General features: G+C 37.5%; 1 protein-coding gene across 2 annotated transcripts in view; it reads left to right on the forward strand.

The window, feature by feature from the left end:
• Positions 1-228: 228 nt before the first annotated feature.
• Positions 229-26,469, forward strand: part of DMXL2 (Dmx like 2) — a 151,295-nt gene continuing 125,054 nt past the window's right edge. For both annotated transcript variants that reach the window (XM_059913301.1, XM_059913302.1), the window contains exon 1: positions 229-358. In XM_059913301.1, the coding sequence (XP_059769284.1) occupies positions 272-358 (87 nt within the window). In that variant the 5' untranslated portion in view covers positions 229-271. The remainder of the gene's footprint in view (positions 359-26,469) is intronic.

Genomic DNA, 26,469 nt, shown 5'->3' on the forward strand with positions numbered 1-26,469 from the left:
TGCGCCGGTGCAGCAGGCAGTGGGAGCATCCGGGCACTTCCGCAGCCGAGCGGCGATCCGGGCGGCGGCGGCGGCGGCGGCGGTCGAGGAGCTCCCATGGCTGGGACCAGGCGGGGGGAAGGCAAAAGGGGGGCGAGGCCTTAAGCCCGAGCCGCGGCGGGGTGGGTCCCGAGGGAGGCGGAGCGGGAAGCGCTCTCGCGGGCGGAGGAGGGCCGGGAGCGGGGCTCGTTGAGTCTCTAGTGCGTTCGCCTGGCCAGCCGGGGCTCCGGAGATGCATCTGCATCAGGTCCTCACCGGAGCTGTCAACCCTGGAGACAACTGCTATTCCGTGGGCAGCGTCGAGGATGTCCCCTTCACGGTGAGCGGTGTCCGGGAGCCCAAGGGGGAGTGACCGCGGTCTTTACGCGGGGGCCAAGACCCCCTGTCCCCGGCCCACAGCTCCCCGGGAGGCTGCGAGGTGTTGGTAGGCCCCACCCGAGTCCCCTTTGCACCCCAATTTAGCGGGGCGGGCCGTGGGACTGTGATTCCTGCGGCTGCTGTAGGAAATTGCCAGTCAGGGGAGAGGTTTAGGAATCCACCGCACTGTCCGCCCTCAGCAAACGGGCCCCGGGGGTGACTGCACCAGACGGTTCCTCTCCTAGGATGGCCCTGGGTCTGCGGTGGAGGAAGGTGAAACCTCTGAAAGCCCAGAGCGTCCGTTTCTCACCTGCGTCCGTTTCGCACCTGCTCTCGGCATGGAGGCGCAGAGACTCGGTCTTGTCTCGTCTCGGAGCGTGGAGGCGATGCTGCGCCTGGCTCCCCCTGCCCGTTGTGTTAGGGCATTGAGGAGCCGCTGGAGCAGGTGGCTTTAAGCCCAGCCCTCCGTACCTCCTGATATGCAGAATCTTAATCCCAACAAGAAAATGGAAAAATTCATTCTCTGCCTCCGAGAAATTTGGAATGGAATAATTAGAGTGACAGTGGCCTGGAGAGCTCTTATTTATCACGAGATCACGGTTTGGTAACCTCCCTAGATAATATTTTAATCCGTTTGCAAGGTAGGCTGGTTGGTTTGTTTTAAAGATAGCGCAATGTGAAAATTTTATGACAGTGTTTTTCCTGTTTGTGAGATTAAAGTGTATGTAAACGATAATGTGTTAGAACCTCTTAAAAATCTGGATGAAATAGACATGTTTCTCAAGGAGCTTGGATGGATTAATCCTTTTGAGAATGGAATGTTGTTAGTATAGCCAATTCCAACCAAGCTCTAGAGCTTCATTTACCCACAGAGAGACTCCCATGGATTAACATGAGTTTCTTTTTTGTGTTAAATTTAGACATGGTCCTCCTCGGAAGGAACTGTAGACAATTAGACCTCGATTAAATAAACATTGTTATTAATAACCATTCTCCTTGATGAAATTGGAAATAGCATAATGGTATGCTTTTTAGACAAGGGAAACACTCTGATCTGATGTCTGCTTTCCAGTAGCATGTTTTTAAAGCTGCAGAAATAAGAAAAGCTCCTGCAAAACTGCAGAATCATTATGTAGCACAGTGCGTTCAGGAGCAGAATTTATCTATCATTGTGATACATTAGAAATAACCCCATAAGATTGCTTTTTGGCCATTTTAATTTTAAATGTAATCAACTTGGCTTTGTACCAGTTTAGAATGAACCCTTAAAAAATATAATTTGCCTGACTTATATTGTTAACACCTATCCCTATCAATGGTGTTATCTGTGTTTTGTGTACTTGTGACCTAAAAGATCCATATAGTGTTGAGCTTGGGCTTCAAGTGTGTAGACAATTTGGGGGGCATAGAGAGAAGAAATTTCCCTCTCCCCTAGTTGTGTATGTGGGGAGGAGGTTTCCCAGGGTTAGAAGAACAGGCTTTCTCCATCAAGAAATGAATCTGGAATCTTGGTTTATGGGTTATCTCCACACTATTATGGTCGTGGTAGTTTTCTGTTTCCATCTAAGGTAGAGTGGTGTCTCATTGTGAGGCTGGTATATAGGGCTAAACAGGTTCAGGTGCAGCCTGGAAAAGCCAGTGCCAGAACCATTAGTGCTGCACAGGTGTGGTTATGCTGTAGGCCGCCCATGACCAGGTCCTTGGAATCATTTTCAGATCTTTTCCACCTCCCTCTTTCAACCTGTCACCAAATCTAGCTGACTCTCTGCAGTGACTACCAGATTTACCCCTTTTCATGTCCTTAGTTACCAGCTTATTTTAGAACCTTATTTGTATTACTTAATATTAAAAACTTCCAAACTGGTTTCCTGACATCTCTGATCACTTCAGTTCATCCTCCACACAGCTGCTGGTATAATAATCTTCAAATAGCGTTTCACCATATCATTCTTGGCTGAAGAATATGTAGTTGTTTCTAAGAGCTGTGGTGTGAAATTTAAATTTGTCAGATATTCTTCTGCCATCTTTGACTTTACATTTGATTATATATACTCCTCATCTTGGCCCCTCTGCTGTAGACATATCAATCTTCTCACTCTAGCCTACATTTTTATGTTGCAACAAGAGAATCCTTGCTTTTTGTTTTCCCAAATAATGACTCAAAATTTACCTGGTTTAGGATGCCTGCCTGTGACACTGATTATTTTGGCCCTTTGGCATTTACACACCCATGTTGCACACCATCTCATTTTAATATCTTAGTTTTTTTTTTTTAATATTTATTTATTTATTTTGGTTGTGCCTGGTCTTAGTTGCGGCATGTGGGCTTCTTAGTTGCGGCATGTGAACTCTTAGTTGTGGCATGCATGTGGGATCTAGTTCCCCTACCGGGGATCGAACCCTGGCCCCCTGCATTGGGAGCATGGAGTGTTACCCACAGGACCACCAGGGAAGTCCCAATATCTTAGTTTTGAATGCACTGATCCAGTTATAATGTTGCCTTGAACTAGAAATGTCCTTTTGGACTCTGAAGAACAGAGTTGCTTGAAAAAAATGAGAACAAGTTGTTTTCAAGTACTCAGGAATCAGCTAACAATTATTTCAATGCCTGTGTTAGTATAGTAAAAATGAAATTAAAAAAAAAGGTAAAACTCCTTTATGTAGAGCGTGCCATTTGATTTGTATAGCAATCAGATGAAAAAACTTTAGTTCTGGGTCAGATGACTAGCAAGAGGACCAGCCGGGACTGGAATGGAGGTCTTGTGACTTCTCATCTGGTGGGCTTTTCTCTGTAGTATGTTTCTTTCCTGTCAGAGTTCTTGCTCTGAAGGGTGTGTATATGTGGGGAAGGTCTGGACATGGCCAGTGTAGAAGGTAAGACTGTCTTGGAGCTAGCCAGTGGTAACCTGAGGACCTTTTCAAAATAGGGCAGATCATTTATTTCAGAGTCTATAAGCAAAGTTTTTGAAAAGGAATTGTTCTAAAAGAATTTTGAAGTGTTCATGACACTGTAATTGAAAAACAGTCTGTTATATATATATATATTGCACTGTGCATGGGAGGTGGTGGGTGGTGGTGGTGTGATCGGCTGGGCAGTGAATGTCTGCTTGGTTATGTTGTCAGGGCACGATCTCTACTGTGTTGACATGGTGATGCAGTTGGTAGTGGACAAACCCAGTGATGAGTACTTTTAGTGCTAGCACTTTTAGCGCTAGCATGTGATGGTTTTCACTTGTGTTTTGGCAGTCAGGAGTTTTTTAAAACACTCAATTGTAATTTTATAAATACACTTGTATAAGTATCACCTTTTGATCATTCTGTTCTTTTCAATGTAAGATCTAAGTTCTGGGAAATATTGTTATCCTGTAATAAGTCAGGTCCCAGGTAGTCCAAGGTTGATGTATGAGCTTTGTTGTAGTTTATTTTGCCATCGAGACATTTCCAACTACCTTCTTACAGGTAAGTGGATGTTTTAAGGCTTAATGCAACAGATAGTTTAAATTTCTCCTTATTTATGTTGTTTATTACTTTCTGAAAATAGTCCTTAGTTTTTTTTTATTTTACTTTTCTGTAAGCATTAGAATATTAATTAAAATAGTGATGGTACATGATGATTATTAATATAATTAAAGTATTTTTTTCACCTAAGGGGTACAGACTATATTTTCAGACATATAGAGGCAGTTGATGTTACTCCATTCTGATATGAATTCAACACATTGATGAAAAAAGTTTACAAAAATTAGTAACTCATTTCCACTTTCAGGGGGCTTATAATATACCGGCAGAGAGAAAAAAATGATGTACATAATTACAGTGTAAGTCAGATGAAAGAGATCACATGTAGTTGGGAAGATAAAAGATTTCATGGAAGATTGACACTTGGAAAGACAGAGTAGTATTAGGCATTTCTAGATGGTAAGAACAACAAAAGCCAAGGAGTGGTGTGATATAAAGGATACATTATTGGGTGACTATTCCTTCACAAAAGTGATTAAAAAAACAAAACAAAACACAGGACTTAAAAAAAAACCCACAGGGCTTCTTTAATAAGTAGCGAATACTGTTAGAATTTTGAAAAATATGATTTGCAAACATTACCCTTAGCTTTTTAGGAAAATATATTTGTATTCTGACATTCTTGACTTTTGTTGTTTTTGTTTTTTCTAGTAGTGAATGAAATGAATGAAAAAACATTTATTTAAAAGTTAGAAGATAATGTTATGTTACATGTTATATATGTCATATATTAACTCTTTTTTTGGGCATTTAGATATATTTTAATTCTACTGTAGCATAATAACATTCTAGTCCTAGAATTATGGCAACACCGAACTTTGAAAATAATCAGCTTGTTTATACATTTACAAATGTTTGTTGAACACATGGATGTCTGTGGCTCTGTGGAGTTAAAAAAAAAAATAAAAAGAACAACAAAATAATAGCCCGGATTTCAGGGAGTTTATTAAAAAAGTTTAGGAAACTGGTAATCTATCTACTAGGGGAGTTAAGACATATACTTAACCACAGCAGTTCAGCTGTGTGGTATTTTGAGGCACTTAAATTCTTGTGGGAATTCAGAAGGAATAAGAGATCACTTTTGGCCAGGGGAATTGGAGAGTTGGACAGAAAAATGCTTTTGTACTGGCTGGTTATCAATAGGTATAATGACTTTACCTATTGACATCCTATGCTGAGAATAAAGGGAAAGACAGAAGTGAAGAATTTAGAACAGGCTTGTTTCCCAAGAGAAATTGGCCCATTTATTCTTGGAGAGTAGCTTCTTGTTTATTTAAATTGGTATCTTTTAGAGTGTGTGGCCTTGTGTTTGGTGTCAGCCTGTAGGTGAATATGAGGTTCTATAAGTTTTTACTTATGTCCCTAGGTAGATTGTTAATTAGCCTGCCTTCTAGAGTGAGAAGACTCCTAGCAGCTACCCTGAAACTCTGGTATAACCCCAAATAATGCCTCCTCAGAAATGGGAAGTCAGAGACCAACTACTTATATGACATTGGCCAAATCGCTGAAACTTTTTAGGTTTTTCATCTGTAAAATGAGGTTCTTAAATTAGGTTCTCTTTAACTATTCAGACCTTGGATGGCATTTATACAGACCTCTCTAGAGATTTCCAAGGGGCAAAAGAGAAAATGGACCAGAAACATAAAGTGACTATGGTGAGGATATGGGTCTAGCGTCTCTGTGCCCCGCCACTTGTATGTATGTACAAGATTGTTGGTCAGACTTTACAGTCAGGGAGCCTGACTTCCTTTCTGGCTCAGGGATTAAGCCATGCAGAGCCTTTGTGAAGTAGTGGTTCTTCTTCGGGCTCACAGTTGAGAAGGAGGCTCTTGTTTATGATTGTGTCCTCAGTATCTGGTAGATGGTACTGTCAGAGTACAGTGCGGAGTGGGAGATGGGCCAGGGTGATGGTGTTCATCCACCCACTAAATAGATTTACTCCTTTACTTTCTGTTCTTAGCTTTTTGAGTATTTGAAGGATGACTTTAGAAATTATCTAAAATATTGATACAAACGAACTTATTTGCAAAACAGATATAGACTCACAGACATAGAAAACAAACTTATGGTTATCAAAGGGGATAGTGGGGGTGGGGGGAGAAAAATGAGGAGTTTGGGATTAACATACACACGACTATATATAAAATAAGTAAACAACAAGGACCTGCTGTAGAGCACAGGGAATGATACTCAATATCGTGTAATAACCTATAATGGAAAAGAATCTGAAAAAGAATATATACATACATATGTATAACTGAATCACTTTGCTGTACACTTGAAACTAACAACATTGTAAGTATGTAAATACTTCAATTAAAAGAAGAAATTATAATCAGTATCTTAATTTGGATCTTGAGAAACTTTTAGAACAAATCAGAGTCTCAGTATTTAATCATCAAAAAGAGTATAGGATGTTGGGTTACAGCCGTAATGGCGCAGTGGAAAAACAAGTCATGCCTGACCAATTTAATTTCCTTCAGTGATAGAAAGCAAGGCAGTGTTTAAAAGGGGATAATAATAGAGAATATCTGTAATTCAGATTCAGTAAGGCTCTTCTAGCTTGTGGCTTATTTTTTAAACAAGTTTGGAAACCAAATATTTTAATAGAAGTTTTAGGGTTTTCAATCTTTTTGAGTTTGTAGAATCCTTTTTCATTTTATTTTTGCTCTGGAACTCTAATTTATGATATAACAGGATAGGACTTGTTATTGAGGAAGCAGGGAAGCAGGTGCAACTTTCACAGGTGGTGTGACTGTATTTTCTTTCTCTTAGAGATAGCTCATGTAACCCTGACACTTGACGTATAATATGTGAAACCAATTGACTGTGCTTTTATTCTCAAACTTTCTCATTTCATGATTGCTAAGGGCTCCTTTAATGCTCCCCTTTCCCTCCATCCTAAACACCTAAAAATATGGTTAGCTTATATCTCTTTGATGGAGAAGACACTAGGTATAAAGGGGTCACTGAATAGAACCAGACTCCTTTAAACACTACACGATAATTTGGTGGGGTGATTTGAAAGGCATAAATGTCATCCTCTTAGATTATCATTGGAGATGTGTTCCTTTAGGGCTATTCCTCTAAAAATTGAGCCCACTCAGGAATAATATTTAATTTAATTCATACTAAGTCATGACGTTTTCCTCTTGTGATTTTAGAAAAAACCCAGGAAACCTGAAACTATATGGGCATTATGCAAGGGGGCATAGATTGGACCTCCCCTCCCCCAAAACATAAAAGTTTTGGCTTAGACTAAGTTCAAAGACACACATAGCTTATATGGTCGCTTCATTTCAATAACAAAATGCTGACATTTTCCTAGGAGTAATGACTTCGGTTTTGTTATATGCTGGCACCTTCCTCATGTCTTCTCTGGCCTTGACTATATCTGTACTTAGGAGGATCTAATCAGAAGGAGATTCAAATTATTATCATGTACTCTAACCATAGCATCTTTTATATGGATGAATTGTCAGTGTTTCCAGGAAAGGCCAGTTCCTCCATTGGTACCGATGAACTTAAATTGGGAGTGATTTTGTCCCCTGGGACGTTTGGCAGTGTCTGGAGACATTTTTGATTGTTGACAAGGTTGTAGGGAAGGACTAGCATCTAGTGGGCAGAGGCCAGAGATCCTGATAAACATCCTATTATGTGCAAGACAGCTCCCCACGATGAAGAATTACTCAGCCTAAAATGTCAATACTGCTGCAGTTGTGAGAAACCCCAATATCCCAGGTCCCATCCCCTCTTATCTACTCAGGGGCATTGCTCTAACAGTTTCTCCTTTTCTGTCCTGTAAAATTGCTTTTTCTTCCTCATTGAAATAGTTTCGTTACTTAGCTCTCCTGGTTGTCGTTTACTTCCCTTAAGTACTGCTTCTTAGCCTGATTTCAGATTTCTGTATCCAGCTTTTCTTTGACATCTCCCTTTTGAATGTCTAATAGCTGTCTCATAACATTCTCTTCCTCCAGCCTTCTCTAAATCAGTAAATGGCTACCTTACCTTTTTTTTTTTTTCCCCAGTTCCCTTGGAATATTTCACTGTTTTCTTTCATTTACACCCCGGATCTAATGTTGGCAACTTCTGTTGGCTATACCTTCAAAATGCATCCAGAATCTGTCCACTTATCACCTGTGCTGCTACCACCCTGGTCCAGGACACCATCATCTCTTTCCAAGATTATGGCAATAGGCTCTTAGCAGGTCTCCTTGCCTTGTCTGCCTTTAGTCTTATACTTCTTCAGTTTATTTTCAACATAATAGTGGAATGATCCTGTTACTGTATAAATCAGATCTTATTAGTCTCTCATTCAGAACTTTCAAATGACTTCTTTTTTCACTCAGAGAAAAGACCTGAGTACCTTCAGTACCCTTTACTGCTATTTCATTAGCACCTAGAACAAAAATTTATTGGGTACAAAATAGTACCCAATAAATTAATAAATGGAAAGGGTGCTTAGTGTAATATTCAACATCCTTAGAGTAAATATGGTGACCACTTTTATAAGGCTGTTTTTTACAGTACTTTTTGATATAGGTCAATGGCATTAGGCCATATTTAGATAAATGAATTTTATAGGATGGGGACAAGGAGAGCTAAGAGAATACAATCCAGGTATAAAGCTTTGCTGGTCTGGTTTAATCTAAGGATGCACATTAATGTATTGAGAGGAATTGACAGATTATGTGCCTATTAAGCAGTTCTAAAATTTTCACAATTTTGCTTTTGAACGACTTTCATAATACAGAAAAAATTAGAGATTAACCTAATACCTGGACTGTAGAGATTTTTTATTTTAAGAGTTACAGGTTTTAAAAAATAGCTGAGCTGGGCCTGGAATTGAAAATTGAGGAGCCTGACAAAGACATGATTGAGGTGGTTGCCCCACCTGGGGGTAAACTGAACTCAGCCAAAGGAGTATTCTTGATTAGAAGCAAGATTTTCTTTAGAAAGTAATTTTAAGAATGTTGGGAATTCCCCGGTGGTCCAGTGGTTAGGACTCCGTGCTTTCACTGCTGAGGATGAGGGTGCAATCCCTGGTCGGGGAAAGCTGTGGGGCGCGGGCAAAAAAAAAAGGAAGAATATGCTAATACATAGACAAATGGAACATTTAAACATGGCTATCATTTTATGCTGGAAAAATTTTCTATAATCAAAAGCCCAATTTGGCCATTAAAACCAAAAAGCAAACAAAAACCATAAAGAACTCAATTTTTTGTTTTAACATTATTAATGTAATATCTACATTGTGAAAAACTCATAATTCAAACAATGTTGAAATATAGAAAGTAAAAAGGAAAGTTTCCTTTTCCTAGTAGAATTTTGTTTAGCCTAACTTTCTGGTCATCCTTGATTCAAAAAATATTTGAGCGCCTAGGCATTGTGCATACCCTCTAAGGCAAACCAGCTATTAAATATGCACTGTTGTACACTGTTGGTGTATGTTGTTTTAAGCTATAAACTAGTTAACTTGGTAAAGTAGTTGAACAATAGCCCTTCTTTCTGGCAGTATTTAATAGTGCCAGTTGCATGTGGTTGATATATAGAAACGACAATTTTTTTTGAAATGGAAGGATTAATATCCATCTTGTATGTTAAATTGGTATATGAAATGAAATGTTTTACGGTTTAGATCTAGTATAGGCATTTCAGATCTAGGAATTAAAGGATTTAATCAAAGCTACACAGCAGACCCTGTGGCAGCATTAAGACTGGAACCAATAAACAAATGGGACCTAATTAAGCTTAAAAGCTTTTGCACAGCAAAGGAAATCATCAACAAAATGAAAAGACATCCTGTGGAATGGAAAATATTTGCAAATGATATGACTGACAAGGGGATAATTTCCAAAATATATAGGTAAAAAAAAAATATCAAAAAAACAAACAACCCGATAAAAAAAAAACGGGCAGAAGACCTGAATAGACTTTTTTTTCCAAAGAAGACATACAGATGGCTAACAGGCACATAAAAAAATGCTCAACATTGATAATCATCAGAGAAATGCACATAAAAACAACAAGATATCACCTCACACCTGTCAGAATGGCTATCATCAAAAAGTCTACAAATACATGTTGGAGAGTATGTAGAGAAAAGGGAACCCTTGTACACTGTTGGTAGGAATGTAAATGGTGATGCAGCCACTATGGAAAACAGTATGGAGGTTCCTCAAAAAACTAAAAATAGAACTACCATATGATCCAGTAGTTCCACTTCTGAGTATATATCCAGAAAAAATGAGAACACTAAGTTGAAAAGACACCTGCACCCCAATGTTTATAGCAGCACTATTTATAATAGCTAAGATACGGAAGCAACCCAGGTGTCCATCAACAGATGAATGGATAAAGAAGATGTGATACATATATACACAATGGAATAGTACTCAACCATAAAAAAGAATGAAATTCTGCCATTTGTAGCAATGTGGATGGACCTAGAGAATACTATGCTTAGTGTAATAAGTCAGAAAAAGACAAATACTGTATATCACTTATATGTGGAATCTAAAAATTAATGTAAACAAATGATATGCAAAACAGAAACAGACTCAGATATAGAAAACAAACTAGTGGTTACCAAAGGGGAGAGGGAAGGAAGGAGGGAGGGAGGGGCAAATTAGAAGAATGGGATTAAGAGATACAAAGTACTATATATAAAATAGGTAAGCAACAAGTATATATTGTAAAACACAGGGAATCATAGCTATTATCTTGTAATAACTTTTAGTGGAGTATAACCTATAATTGTAGATTATACTCCATTAAAATACTGAATCACAGTGCTCTACACCTGAAACTAACATAATATTGTAAATCAACTATACTTCAATGAGAGAGAAAAAACAAAGACCGGAACCTGAGGCTCCAAGTTCTTTTTTCTCCCCTTAAAATTTAAAAAGTAACACATGCCCTTGTAGATAGTTTGAAAAATGTAGAACAAAGATAAAATCATTTGTAATTGTACAATCCAGAGATAACCCCTCTTACCATTTTGGTAAAGTGGACAGAGGCCTCATGGAGGAGGCTTATTTGATTTCAGAATGCTTATCTGTATTTTTTTCCTGAATGAGTTTTGGGTAGTTAGTTTTGTAAGAATTTATTCTTTTGTGTAGATATTCAAATTTATTAATTTAAAATTGTTCACAGCGACCTCTTACTATCTTTTTAAGGTTTGCAGCATCTGTTATATTGCTTCTTTTCTCTTTCCTATCATTAGTTATTTGTGGCTCCTCTTTTCCTTCAGTAGAGGTTTATCAACCTAATTAATCTTTTAAAATAACCCACTTCTAACTTTACTAGTTCTTTCTGTTATATATTTATTTTCTATTTCATTAACTCTTATTCTTGATTTATTATTTCCTTCTTTCTGCTTTATTTGGATTAGTTTTGCTGTTTTCTTCTTAATTTGTTGAGATAAACATTCCAGCCTCTTTTTCTAATATATACATTTAAGAATGTATTATATTCTTAAGACTTACATTACCTGCATACCACAAAGCTATTTTTAATTTATTTTTATTTATTAAAAATTTTTTTAAAATTGAAGTACAGTTGATTTATAGTGTTTCAGGTATACAGCAAAGTGATTCAGTTATACATATATGTATATTCTTTTTCAGATTCTTTTCTATCATAGGTTATTACAAGATACTGAATATAGTTCCCTATGCTATAGAGTAGGTCCTTTTTGTTTATTTTATATGTTAATTCAAAATTCCTACTTCATCCCTGCCTCCCCTTCCCCCTTTGGTAACCATAAGTTTGTTTTCTGTGTCTGTGAGTCTATTTCTGTTTTGTATATAAGTTCATTTGTATCTTTTTTTTTTTTTTAGATTCCACATATAAGTGATATCATGTGATATTTGTGTTTCTCTCTCTGCCTTACATCACTTAGTATGATAATCTCTAGGTCCATTCATGTTGCTGCAAATGGCATTATTTCATTCTGTTTTTTATGGCTGAGTAATATTCCATTGTGTGTGTGTCTGCTCTCTAATTGTGGTGTGCGGGCTCTAGAGCGTGCAGGCTTAGTTGCCCCACGGCATGTGGGATCTTAGTTCCCCGACCAGGGATCGAACCAGTGTCCCCTGCATTGGAAGGCGGATTCTTAACCACAGGGCCACCGGGGAAGTCCCTTTTGTGTTTCATTCTTGAAAGACATTTTTGCTTAGGTTGCATAGGTTGAGGATGGCAGTATTTTCAGCATCTTGAAGATATCACTCCTTTATCTTCTTGCCTCCACTGTTTGTGTTGAGAAGTCAGCTGCCAGCTTGTTGCTTCTTTAGAAGTTGTATTTTAATTTTTTTCCCTCTAGCTGCTTGTAAGGTTTTTCTTGTCTTTCTGGTGTTTTACTGTGTTGTGTCTAGGTGTCCTTTTTTTTTTTTTTTTTTTTTAATCCTGTTTGGGACTTTTGAAATTTTTGAATCTGTGAGTTGATGTATTTCATCAAATCTGGAAAATTTTCAGCTAATAGCTCTTCAAATATTGTCTCTGCCCCATTGACCTCATGAGACTAATATATTAAATACATTAGGACTTCCCTGGTGGCGCAGTGGTTGAGAATCCGCCTGCCAATGCAGGGGACACAGATTCGAGCCCTGGTCCGGGAAGATCCCACATTGCTACGGAACAACTAAGCCCATGCACCACAACTACTGAGCCCCCACACCACAATTACTGAAGCTCACATGCCCTAGAGCCTGCGTGCTGCAACTACTGAAGCCTGCGGGCCTAGAGCCCGTGCTGTACAACAAGAGAAGCACTGCAATGAGAAGCCCATGCACCACAACGAAGAGTAGCCCTTGCTCGCAGCAACGAAGACCCAATGCAACCAAAAAAAAAATATATATATATATATATTAGACCTTTTCCCTTTAGTTCTATGTCTAAAACCCTCTCTACTGTATTTTCTTTTCATCCTTTTTAGAATTCTAATTGGTTTTTTCTAATCCATTTGCTAATCCTTTCTCTGTTTGTTTGTTTGGCTGCTTCGGGTCTTAGTTGCTCTTAGTTGTGGCACTCAGGATCTTCGTTGAGGCATGTGGGATCTTTCGTTGCGACTCAGGGCTTCTCTAGTTGTGGCCTGTGGGTTTTCTCTCTTTAGTTGTGGCACGTGGGCTCCAGAGTGTGTAGGCTTTGTAGTTTGCAGCATGCAGGCTCTCTAGCTGAGGCTCAGTAGTTGTGGCGCTGGGGCTTAGTTGCCCCAACGCATGTGGGATCTTAGTTTCCCAACCAGGGATTGAACCCATGTTCCCTGCATTGGAAGGCAGATTCTTTACCACTGGACCACCAGGGAAGTCCTGCTAATCCTATCTTAAGTCATGTCTAATTTACTCTATTGTACTTACTGCACTGACTAGTCCTACATTTTGTTTTGTTTTGTGTATGCCCTTTATAAGATTGAAAAAATGTCCTTATATTCCTTTTTTGCTGGAAGTTTTTATCATGAAGTCATCTTGAATATTGTCAAATGTTTTATTTTCATTGATATGGTCATGTGATTTTTTTTCTTCTTTAAACTGTTAGTGTGGTAGATTACATTGATTGATTTTTTGCAAATAAAATCAGCCTTGGTATAAGCCCCACTTGGTTATGGTGTGTATTATCCTTTTTATATAGGGCTAGATTTGATTTGCTAATATTCTGTTGAGTGTTTTTGCATCTATGTTCATTCTTGATCCATTGTCTTTTCCCCTCATATTGGTTTTGTTTGGTTTTGGTATAATTGTAATGCTGGTTTCATAAAATGAGTTTGAAAGTATTCCTTCCTTTTCTATTTTCTGTCACGGATCAGGTAGAATTGGTGTCATTTTGTAAATTTTAGTAGGATTTTCCAGTGAAATCATCTGGGTGTTGACTTTTCTGTTTCAGAAGGTCTTTTTTAAAGAAATTGAACTGTAGTTGATTTACAATATTAGTTTCAGTTGCACAGAATTTTAGGGTTTTATCTACGCATTCAATTTCTTTAACAATTAAAGGACTATTAAGGTAACGTATTTCATTTTGGGTGTGTTTTTGTAGTTTCTGGTTTTGGAGGAATTAGTCTTTTTTTTTTTTTCTATTTCACTGTCATGTTTATGTGTATAAAGTTGTTTATAGTATTTTATTATCTTTTTAATGTTTGCAAGATTAGTACTGGTATTTTCTTTTATTCTTTTTTATTTTTTAAAATAAAAAAAATTTTTTTAAAGTTATCTTTTTATTTTTCATTAATTAATTAATTTATTTTTGGCTGCGTTGGGTCTTTGTTGCTACACACGGGCTTTCTCTAGTTGCGGTGAGCGGGGACTACTCTTTGTTGCAGCACACGGGCTTCTCATTGCTGTGGCTTCTCTTGTTGCAGAGCTCAGGCTCTAGGTGCGTGGGCTTCAGTAGCTGTGGTGCGCATGCTCAGTAGTTGTGGCTCGCAGGCTCTAGAGCATAGGCTCAGTTGTGGCGCACGGGCTTAGTTGCTCCTCGGCATGTGGGATCTTCCTGAACCAGGGCTTGGACCCATGTCCCCTGCATTGGCAGACGGATTCTTAACCACCGTGCCACCAGGGAAGTCCCAATTTTTCTTTTTTCTTTGGTGTTGGTAATTTATGTCTTTTCTCTTTCTGTGTGTCTTTCTAGAGGTTTATAAGTTTTATTGAACTTTTTCAAAGAACCAGATTTTTATTTTGTTCACATTGTATATTGTTTTCCTGTTGTCACTTTGATTTCTCCTTTTATCTTTATTATTTCATGACTTCTGCATGCTTTGAATTTGTTTTTCTCTTCTTTTTCTAATTGATTAATATGGAAGCTTAGATTACTGATCTGAGGGTATTCATATTTCTATGGCATTTTTATAGTAGTCACTTTAACGTGTTTGTGTGTTAATTTCAAAATCCGTGTCTGTTGATTGTCTTTTCCCATGTGAGTTGAGATTTTCTTAGCTCTTTGTATGCTCAGTAATTTTGCATTGTTACCTGGACTGTTTAAAATATTGTGTTATGAAACTCTAGGTCTTGTGTAAAGTCTATGGAGGATGTTGATATTTTGTTTTAGCAGGCAATCAGTTTATTTGGGTTCATGCCAAAAGTTCTGACCAGCCTTCTATAGGTTGTAGTTTCAGTGTGAGCTCCATTTTCAAAGGCCTTGCAGTGCTAGTTGGCTATAACCTGTGTACGTGCCACAGGTGGCCAGTATAAGACCTGGGCAGTGGTATCTCCTGTAGTTCAGATCTCAGAGGTGTTTATTCGGCTGTGTTAGGTATGATCTGTGCATGTGCTGCCAGGGGCTGCGCCCAGGAGTTTATAAAAAAGTTTATTGGGTTGTTCTTCCGAGCTCTTCCCTTTTTGTGATTTCTGTGGTACTTTCTGTTTTGCTAGGGCTCCCCTTGGTGGTTCTCTGGCTGGAAAGTTGAGACTTTAGTTAACCCTGCTCTGTGCTTCCTGTGACTGTATTTGTGTTCAGTGCCAAGCAGCAGTAGGACAGAGAAAGAAAAAAAAGCAACTGGGATTTCCCCCACTCTCTTGGGATCATAGCTCTTTATATTGGAGCTCTGGGATTGCTTGGGGGCTGGGATGTGAGAAAATGGAGAAAAGAAAAGAAAAAAAAAGGATAAATGGGGAATTTTCTCTCCCTCTCTTTGAAAATTAAGAGTCTCTTTTCCTACTTTTTGAACCAAAAATAAATGGCTTCTCCTGGAGGTCTTTTTTTGTGTGTGTTTTGGTTTCGTCCTAAGTTTAAACTCTCTGCTAATACAGTGGATTTCAAATTCTGTTCTTACTTCGTTCATCTACTACCATTTACTTTTCAGAGTTTTAAAATATTTGTTCCATGCATTCTGTCCATGTTTTATGGCTGCATTCAGTGGGAGAGACATATTGTTATTCTTACTTGGAACCAAAGCTATGATACCATTTTTCATATCATCAAAAAATATCAAGGACCAGCAATAAGTCTAATAATACATGTAGAAGATTTCTGTGGGCAGAATTAATAAAACTTTATTGAGAAACCTAAATAAAGGGAGATAAATACCATGTTTATGGACTAGTATAAAGATATCAGTTCTTTCCAAGCTAATTTATAGCTTTGATGTGTTCCCAGTCAAAAACTTAAAGAGGATTTGTGCAATTTGACAGAATGATGCTAAATTTTATGGAAAGAGATAGGGCCAAGAATGGATAAGGCTATCTTGAAGAACACTAAGATGAGAGGACTTCTACCAGCTGAAGACTTGTAGAAGTTGTAGTCATTAAGGTAGTGTGGCGGTGGCCTAAGAACAAATATACCAAAGTAACAAAACAGAGCACCAGAAACAGACTCACACATTTATTGATGCCTGATTTTTTTTTTTTTTTTTTTTTGGCCACACTGCGTGGCATGTGGGATCTCAGTTCCCTGATCAAGGCTCGAACCCATGCCCCCTGCAGTGGAAGCACAGTCTTAACCACTGGACTGCCAGGGAAGTCCCACCTGATGCTTGATTTATGTCAAAGATGACGTGGTAGAATAGTATAGAATGGTTGATCTTCTTAGTCATTAGTGCTGGGACATTTTCTTATTTATATAGGAAAGAAATGAAACTTGGCCTCTAGCTCACCCCATACACAAAAATTAACTCCAGGTAGATTACAGATCTAGGTGTGAAAGACAGAACAATAAAGATTTTAGAAGACAGTATAGAAAATTTATTCATGACCTTCAGGTTGCAAAATATTTCTTAAACAAAACACCAAATATACCACAATTATAGATAAATAATTTATGATGTGAATCAGGTTTCTCATAATTGAAGAAGGGAGTTCAAAATATGGAATGTAGGAAGGCTAGAATGAATCCTGTGGTAGATATAATCAGACCAGAGACATCTGTGTGACTTCATATGTATGTGTGTATATCCATATATGTATATGTTATGTGTTTATAATGTGTGAGTCTGTTTGTGTATATATATATATTTAGAGAGTGAGAAAGGGAGAGAGCAATGATGTATAGGTATAGAGGTGTATAGATATGGTGGGGATGTATGCATGTCCTGGATGTCATTGCTTTTAAACCTTTCAGTGGAGAGTTGAAACTGTATGTGGATGTCTACATACACACACACATATGCATGTGTGTTCAAGTGCACGCACACACACGTCTGTTTCCTAGTTGGTCAGCTGAGAGGGCCTAGACACAGTTAGTACTCCAGTAGCAGAAACATAACTGGCATCAAGATCTTGTTTTCTAAATACCATTCTCCACTAAAAAGAAACAGCATTCCTTGGAGAAATAGCTGATTCTAGGTTGGATGATAAGCCTAGATAAGCCTGGAATCTCTTATGCCAGAAAGTAAGGAATTGTTAAAGAATGACGAGAACATGTCAAAAGAAGACAGGGCTAGCTTGAAGGGTTCCTACTGGCCAAGTCTGGGACAGTTGGAATATGAAAATAAGTGATAGTAGTGGATTATCACCCTTTGAATGAGGTAAGAACTCATGATCTTTAATATAAAAAGTACAAAAATCAATAAGAAAACTCGGGGAGGGATAAATTAGGAGTTTGGGATTAATATAGACACACTACTATATATAAAACAGATAAACAGCAGGGTCTTACTATATATAGCATAGGGAACTATAGTCAATATCTTGTAATAAACTTTAATGGAAAAGAATATGAAAAAGAATATATATATGTATAACTGAATCACTTTGCTGTACACCAGAAACTAACACAACATTGTAAATCAACTACACTTCAACTATACTTCAGTTAAAAAAAAATAAGAGGGGACTTCCCTGGTGGTCCAGTGGTTAGGACTCTGTGCTCTCACTGCCCAGGGCCTAGGTTTGATCCCTGGTCGGGGAACTAGCATCCCACAAGCTGCATGGCGAGGCCAAAAAACAAAAAAAAGAAGAAAATTATCATTTGGCAGCCATCATAGTAATAACTGTTTAGGCAAGAATCATCCAATGGATGCTAATATTAGTGGGTACAAGTTTGATAAGTAACAAGATATTTATATAACCTCAAAATATCTTCCCACAAAATGCTTATTAATTACAAAGGAAAAATAATAGCTTTATAGAGGAGAAACTTGTCAGATACCACCTTTATCAACTGATCGAAGTTAACATCACCAGAGATGGGACAAGTAGACAAATGTGCCTCTTAGTAAAATGCAGTGAGAACATGGCTATATTTCTATGATGTTCCTGCCCAAAATGCATAACTGGAATCTAATTATAAGGAAGAGTGAAAATGCAGGCCATGGACTTGGAAAAGATAATTGCATCACATATATTTGACAAAGGATTGGTATCCAGAATATAAAAATATCTATAAATCAGTAAGAAAAGAACTGAGAACTTAATAGGAAGTGGATGAAAGTCTTGAACAGGCATTTCACAAAAAGAAAAAGTCTAGATGACTAGCAAACATATGAAAAGAGGCTCTTCCTTATTAGTAAGCAGAAATGCAAGTTGAAATCAGGAAATACCATTGCATACCTACCACATTTGCAAAAGATTAATTTGACATATCTGGTGATGGCAAGAATATCCATAAATGGGAATCCTTATGCACTGCTAGTGGGAATATTAATTCATACAGCTACTTTGGAAAATGCTTTATCATTATATACCAAAATTTAAGATACATATTGTCTATGATCTATCAGTTCTTCTTCTCTATATATATTCTAGAGAAACAACATATAATATGCAGGATATCTCTACAAGAATGTTCAGAGCAGCATTGTGTTTGTTTCTTAGAACAGCATTGTTTTTAATAATATGCAAACAGTCCAGGAACATTAGAATGGATACATTGTGGTACATACAAGGGAGTATTAATAAGTAACGAAAATGAATGAATCACAGCTATATGTGTCATGAATTAACCTCTGACCAAATGTTCATGAAAAGAGCAAGATAAAAGAACACATGCAGTATGATTTCATGTACACAAAGTTCAGAGGGCCGGCAAAACTAAACCATGTTATTTAGGCATGCATGCAGAAGTAGAAAAACTACAAAGGAAAGCAAGGGAGTGATTTCTCAAAAAAGTCAGGGCAGTGCTACTTCGCTTGCGGGAGAGAAGTGTCCTTTTGAAGGGACACACGGTCTTTTGGGTTGCTGGAAATAGTGTCTTCCTTTTTAAGTGGTGGTTATGCACATGTTCATTTTAGTTTATTCTTTGTGGTGTCTGTTTTATGTACACCTCTAGCTTTTTAAAAAAATCGACTTAATGGAGTTTTGTGAGGGAGTGGATATAGATGTATTTTGTTGTTTTTTTTTTTTGTTTGCTATGTTTAATGAGACTCTCAAGCCTTCTTTGTAAATTAAAAAATACAAAAACAAAAACTTACCATCCACCTCTCCCTGTCCTCTGGCGAAAAGTAAACTTCATGTGGTAGAGACCCTGCCTGTTTTCCATCACATTCTGCCCTGTATGCCTGGTCCACGCTAACTGCTCAGTAGACATTTTTGTTGACTTGAATCCCCACAGTCATCCCGCTGTGAATATTTGTTGAGACTTAAATGGTACAAGGAACAAATTACCTTAAGCAATGGGGAATTATAAGAATACAGAAGAGGAGTAGAAGACTGTGAGGGAAAACTGTGGCCTGCCATATCAGTAAACAAAGGATGCTGCAGCCATCAAGCCACTAGCCTCCCGCCCCCCCACCCCCAGCCCTGAAGGAGCACAGGATAGAGGTGAATGGGCTGCCTGCTGTCAAGCCATCAGCCGCTGCAGCCACCCCCAAAGGTGCACGCTGAGGGGACTCAGGATGGGGAAGAATACTGGTCCTAGATAGCTAAGGTGCATATCAAAGCAATGATTTCAATGAGCCCAGACTCTTGCATCTTCCCATACGTAGAAAAGTGCTAAATTCATTAACTTGAGATGTCTGGTTTTCTTTAGTTAACAGTAATCTTCTCATGTTGCGACTACCTGGTCTTTGTTGCAAAACTCCTATATATCCTGGCTTCTCCCTTACCTCTTCAGAGCAGTCCCTCAGAACTACCTGAGAGGCTGCCTCCTGGCCTTGAAGTCCTCAGAAAGTCCGCCAAATAAAATATAATTCTCAACGTTTAGGTTGTGTAATTTTTTTCAGTCGACAAGACAACTCTTCCAAGAATCTTCTAACACAAGTCGTACGTAGTACAACTGGGCCTCAGATATCAGGAACTTGGTCGGCTCGTGGGACTGGTTGCTCTGTCTGTGTTGGACTGTGTGGCTCTCATAATATCTCAACCTCTCCCTGTGTTGGATCCATTAAAACTGGCTTGCATGAGGACCCCAGGGACAGCCCTGGCCTCTGTGTACATAAAGTCCTTTTGGCTTTACTGCCTATTACTACCTGCTACATTTCTTGGTATTTCCTCGAATATCCAGAAAGTGCAGTCTGACCCAGCTCACCTTTTTTAAGCCAGGCCATATCATGGGTTGCTGGCCAGCCTGTAGCTTTTGGTATTAAATTCTTGGCCTTTGGAATCAGGTGTCACCCTGGTGCAATCAGTTGTATGCGGTGAGTGTTGGTCACGTTGTCTGCCCAGGCTGTGGGTGGGGCAGTTTTGCTTAGAAACGTCTGCAAGTCTGATGGACAATACACTTGACGTGATAAACCATAATTTTTCTATTATGGGATGTTTAGGTTGTTTCCTTTTTTTTTTTTTTATTACTTTAAATAATGCTGCAGTAAACATCTTGGTACTAGTTGTAATGTTTGTTTGCACATCTGAATGTTTTCTCAGGATAGAGTCCTAGAAATAGACATAATGAATCAAAGTACTTAAATCTCTTTGCAGTCTCTTATTAATTCATATTACCAAATTGCCTTCCAGAAAAGTCACATGTTTTTATACTGCAATAGTGTATGAGAGTGACAGGTGCACCATACTCTTGCTCATTGCTTTTTGCTGTTCATTCTTCAAAGCTGAAAAAAGTACATTCGGCTATTTAGTGCTCCAAAAGCCTTTCTCTAGTACATATTCTGGGTCCCATGGGATCACAGATGGCTACTTTAGTAACTGTAACTTTATTATACATTTTTTTTGCCAGCTTTCTATCCTAGTGTCCTCATTGCTGCTGCTCTAATATCATGGACAATTCCATATTTTCCTTGAAGCCCTGCTCTGAATATCCCCAGTCTTCATACCAGTTTCAGTTCCAGTCAGGGCAAGGGACAGATGAACTGAAGTAAAAACAAGGTTTATTTCAGTATACACAATGAATCATCAAGGAAGGGCAACTGAGCTTCAGAGTGATTAGAACTAAAAAGCTGGTAGAATAAACCGCGTTTTCTTAGAGATTTTGCATACATGTTTTTTAATGAGTTCTTTCTTATTTTCAGATATCTGATCCATTTGCTTCTCAAACTGGTGATTTCAGTTTCAAATTGCACACGGTTCTTTTTTTTTTTTTTAATTTTATTTATTTATTTATTTATGGCTATGTTGGGTCTTCGTTTCTGTGCGAGGCTTTCTCTAGCTGCGGCAAGTGGGGGCCACTCTTCATAGCGGTGCGCGGGCCTCTCATTATCGCGGCCTCTCTTGTTGCGGAGCACAGGCTCCAGACGCGCAGGCTCAGTAATTGTGGCTCACGGGTCTAGTCGCTCCGCGGCACGCGGGATCCTCCCAGACCAGGGCTCGAACCCATGTCCCCTGCATTGGCAGGCAGACTCCCAACCACTGCGCCGCCAGGGAAGCCCCGCACACGGTTCTTAATGGCTGCCTTATCCCTGAATATGTATGACTTTTTAGCTCAGCTCTTCTTGCAAACTCTGGGATTTCTGGTTTAAATTCCCCAGAATAGACTTCAGCATAGCTCATCTTTTTCAGCTGTTAGTCACTGGTCATTATTCTGGACCCATCCTTGCCTCCTGTCAGCTTTGAGTAGGGGAAAGAGTCACAAGATATAGAACATTTAGCTGGGGTTCTATGTAAAATAGTGTACACTGGATTATTTAATCTTTTTATCAAGACTTTTTGAAGCAAATTTGTGTACACTTAACAGAATCACAGTTTAAAAGTTGAAAGGGGTCTCAGAAGTGATCTAGTCACAATCTTTCATTTGACTGATTGAGGAATTATCTGTAGAGAGACTGTGATTTGCCCATTGTTATAGTCAGTGTTAGCACCTCTAGATTCTCAAGAATGTACTCTTTCCATCATATTGCAGGATTGGAAGTTTAATTATAATTTAATAGTTTAATCATATTATTTGGGCAATATTTTTTTGAACACTGTCAGGACCATCTCCCTCAAAATATCAACATTTAGATTAAATGATCTTCTGGAAATGGCCAGTAGTTACAAAATAATTGAAAGTTGTCATAAACATTACATATTAATATTGCTACATAATATACTATTAACTTTAAAATCCTTTCAAATGGAAAATGTATTAAGAGCAAATTAAGGAACAAGATAATTAGGTACTTATTTTCTCTATATCTAATAATTTAACGTCCAAAAATCTCATTTTATTTCTTTAGATGTAGCAGTTTTAAAAAGTAGTATTTTACTTCAGTATTCTCTATGAGGCAAATTATTTTATACTCTAAGCTTTAGAGAACAAATTTGAAGCTGAAAGGTGACTCTAAGTTTTTATACGTGCTGGCCAGTCCATGGGGCTTATTGTTACCAGTATTACTATGATTTCCTTTATATATTTTTGATAATTAATACTTTGAATGGTTTATTCTTAGCACTGACATAAAATAATTATAAGAGAAGATAATTTTTGGGTTTTATTTCCAGGCCTACCTTTTAATGAGAATGCAGGCAAGCTGGAGATAGAGCTGGTTTTGTAATGGTTAATTAGAATTAATTAATTAATTATTGCATATTTTTCTTTTCAAGGTCTCATTTTCCTTTCAGATGGTACTAGTATCAGTAAATTAAAAAAACATATGTTCTTGGTTCAGGGGTATTGAAATAGGCTTAGTTTGGACTACAGGTGTCTGTTTCTTTTTATCTTAGTATTTAGAAGTTTTTTTATAGGTGCATCTTGTTAGTAAATTATCAAAATTGGCTAGCTTTTGACTAATATTAAAAATAGTTCTTGTTTAAATTTAAAGTTTTAATTTTAATTAGAGAAAGTTCTACTTTCAGATCAGTTGCTTCTCTGGGGTTGTTAGGAAGAAATTAAAACAAAAATCATTTTGTCTCTTACCCCTTAATCACAAATATGTAGTATTTTCTTCAGTTTTCTTCCTTCCTTTTTTCTGGCCATAAATTTTTGTTTTTACATGCTATTAATCTTTGTCTTATGTATCACTTAGCATACTGCTTGCAGCTTTGCTTTCTTCTACTGTTACTTATAAGTAGTCTGTTAATTTTGCATTTCCTGATGTGGGTTGTTTCTAAGAGGAACCGTCCCTTTGGTTACCACACAAGTAGTCATAGTAGATTATTTCCGACATTGCTTCACGCATCATTGGCTTACTCTGAGCTTTTTGCATAATATTTAGTTTTTGTTTGTTGTCTTGTTTATTTTAATATATAGTTTCTTTCTCATTTATTTTGCTCATTCAGCATTCTTGAATGAACTTCGAACTGTTAGAATGATTGAATCATCTCAGTAAAATGTGTTCTTAGTCGTGTGGAAGGAAGAGCTTCTTTTCAAATACTACCCTCTCGCCCTTTTCTAACTGTAGTTTAGACTTGTATCTGAATGACAGGAGGCTTATTTATTTTGGGGGGTGGTGGTAGGCAGTAATTGATAATGGTAAGGATTTGACTTTAGGTGTAGAAACTTATAGGAAGACAGATGAGGCTGATTGAATATATTGCTGATAATAAGTACTCATAGGGACTTCCCTGGTCGTCCAGTGGGTAAGACTCTGTGCTCCCAATGTAGGGGGCCAGGGTTTGATACCTGGTTGGGGAACTGGATCCCACATGCATGCCACAACTAAGATTCCGCATGCTGCAACCAAGACCCAGCACAGCCAAAAAAAAAAAAAAAAAGTACTCATTTTGTAGACTTAAATTTCATTTTGAGAACTCTCATTAAGTCCAGAATGTGTATTTTTTATGCATAAATCTGTGGTTTCCTGGTAAGCCATAAATTAGGTTTTAAAATGGTCAGTGGCTTCTTATGATCTATTTATAAAATTTTAAAAATTGGAATTGTGTATTATATTAATATACTATCTCAATTAAGAAAATGTTTTCTTTGATATGGTTGCACCTTCATATATCTTCAGGTCAGGCATTTTGTTAAAAAAAAAAAGAATTTGTTAGCTACATATGACAAAGGATAAGTTCTATGAAGAGCTCTTATAAATCACTGAGAACAACAGGGCTAAAGACCCAGTTAAGAAATGGACCAGTGGGAGTTCCCTGGCAGTCCAGTGCCTAGGACTCCCCACTTCCACTGTCAGGGGCCCAGGTTCCATCCCTGGTCGGGGAACTAAGATCTCACAAGCTGCGCTGTGTGGCAGAAAAAAACAGAAAAAGAAATGGACCAGTAATATGAATAGTCAGTTTGAAGAGAAAGAAATATAAATGGCTGATAAATATATGAAAAGATGTTCCTAATAAAAATACAAATTAAAACAAGTAGATGCCAGGTTTTGTTGGATTAGAAAGATTAAAACATTTGATAATGATCAGGATTAGTGATGAAGTGGACAAACAGGTACTTTTTTATATCTGGGGAGTATGATTTTCTTTGAAGTGTGGTCTGCTTTAGTTATTAATTCTAATCACTGACGCAGCGAGTAATGTCTTAGAATTTATTTTATGGGTATATTTCCATACATATGCATAGTGTCATATACATGAAGATGTTCATTGAAACATTTTTTACAATAGTAAAAGACTGGAAACAACCTAAACTAATTATGGCAAAGCCACACAATGGAATACTATGCAGCTATTAAGAAGAATGAAGTAATTCCTTCTGTGGGATTTGGAAAGTTTTCAAGATATATTGTTAATTAAGTGGACAAGAAGTTACAGAATTGTGTATAGCGTAATCCCTTTATGTTAAAAAGAAAGATTTATATGTAGATACACTTATATGTACACTAAACATTTCAGGAGGCATTCATAGGTAACTGTTAAGTTATTGCTTCTTGGCTATGAGCGGGGACGGTCAAGGCTAAGAAGGTGACTTAATTTTCCTATATAGTTTTAAAATTTAGTACATGTGTTATTCTCTCTATAAAAAAGAATATTTTGTCATTGAAAACAAAATAAAACACCTTAAGTGGTTTATTTAGCTTTAATGGATAAGTACTATTTGAAAGTTCTAGCTTAATAAGGGATCCATTCAGCATTCAATAAGGAAACCTATTTGTCCATTTTAGAAGTTAATTTTTAATTCTGTGAGTATCATAAGCAGTTAGGGTTTTAACTAGGTGACTAAAATGAAGAGAGGGAAAGGATGTTTTCTTGGGAAATTTTTATTAATATGTGCATTGTTTTCTTGGTTGTAAAATTTTTTCATAGGTCAACACTGACCTCTTAAGACTATTTCCTTAAGGTGACTTATACAACCAAGTAATCATGAAAGCCCAGACAACCTTGTATTCTCTTTAGTTTTTTGTTTGTTTATAGAGCAGAAATCACAGCAGAAATGAAGAATTTAAATGAATTTATGTAATTAACCAATAGGATGAACAAAAATTTAAGCACTAGAAAACAATATGATAGAAGATGGTCATTATTGAAGTGTATAAAACAGTGTAAAAAGATCTAAATTTGCATGCCAGTATGTGTTTGCCTTGTGACTTAGGACTTTGATTAAATCATATGAACTTCCATTTCTTTATATTAAAGTGGGATTAATAACCAACTTCTAGGTTTACTGCAGTCTTGAAAGAAAGACTAGGGATGTGGAATGCATAGTACAATACTTATACCCAGCATGCTTTCAATAAATGGCACCTCTTTCTTGTAATTATTTTTCTAGCTTTTAATAACATGTGCCTTATATTTATATGAATCAAAACTCTCAGGGAGAGGTGGGAGTTTAACAGTAACACTCTTGGTAGAGTTTTCTTGTTAAATTAGACTATAACACCTTGTTAAATTAGTGAAACCTTTCAACATGCTTAGTACCTCTTGATTCATCAGTGCTATTCTTTTTAAAATTTAGACACATCTGTCAACAGTTGTCAGTGATCTCAAACTTTGACCCTGTACCTACCAGGATGTTAAAGCATCCAACTACTCCATAGAAAATTCCAGTATAATGTATTCATACTCTGTATTCTTATAGGAAAGATCATGTTTGTGTAAGATTTATTACTCAGCCATAAAAAGAAACAAAATTGAGTTATTTGTAGTGAGGTGGATGGACCTAGAGTCTGTCATACAGAGTGAAGTAAGTCAGAAAGAGAAAAACAAATACCGTATGCTAACACATATATATGGAATCTAAAAAAAAAAAAGGTTCTGATGAACCCAGGGGCAAGACAGGCATAAAAACTCAGATGTAGAGAATGGACTTGAGGACATGGGGAGGGGGAAGGGTAAGCTGGGACGAAGTGAGAGAGTAGCATATATACACTACCAAATGTAAAATAGATAGCTAGTGGGAAGCAGCTACATAGCATAGGGAGATCGG

This window comes from Balaenoptera ricei, chromosome 2 (genome assembly GCF_028023285.1).
Source record: "Balaenoptera ricei isolate mBalRic1 chromosome 2, mBalRic1.hap2, whole genome shotgun sequence".
NCBI classification, from domain to species: domain Eukaryota; kingdom Metazoa; phylum Chordata; class Mammalia; order Artiodactyla; family Balaenopteridae; genus Balaenoptera; species Balaenoptera ricei.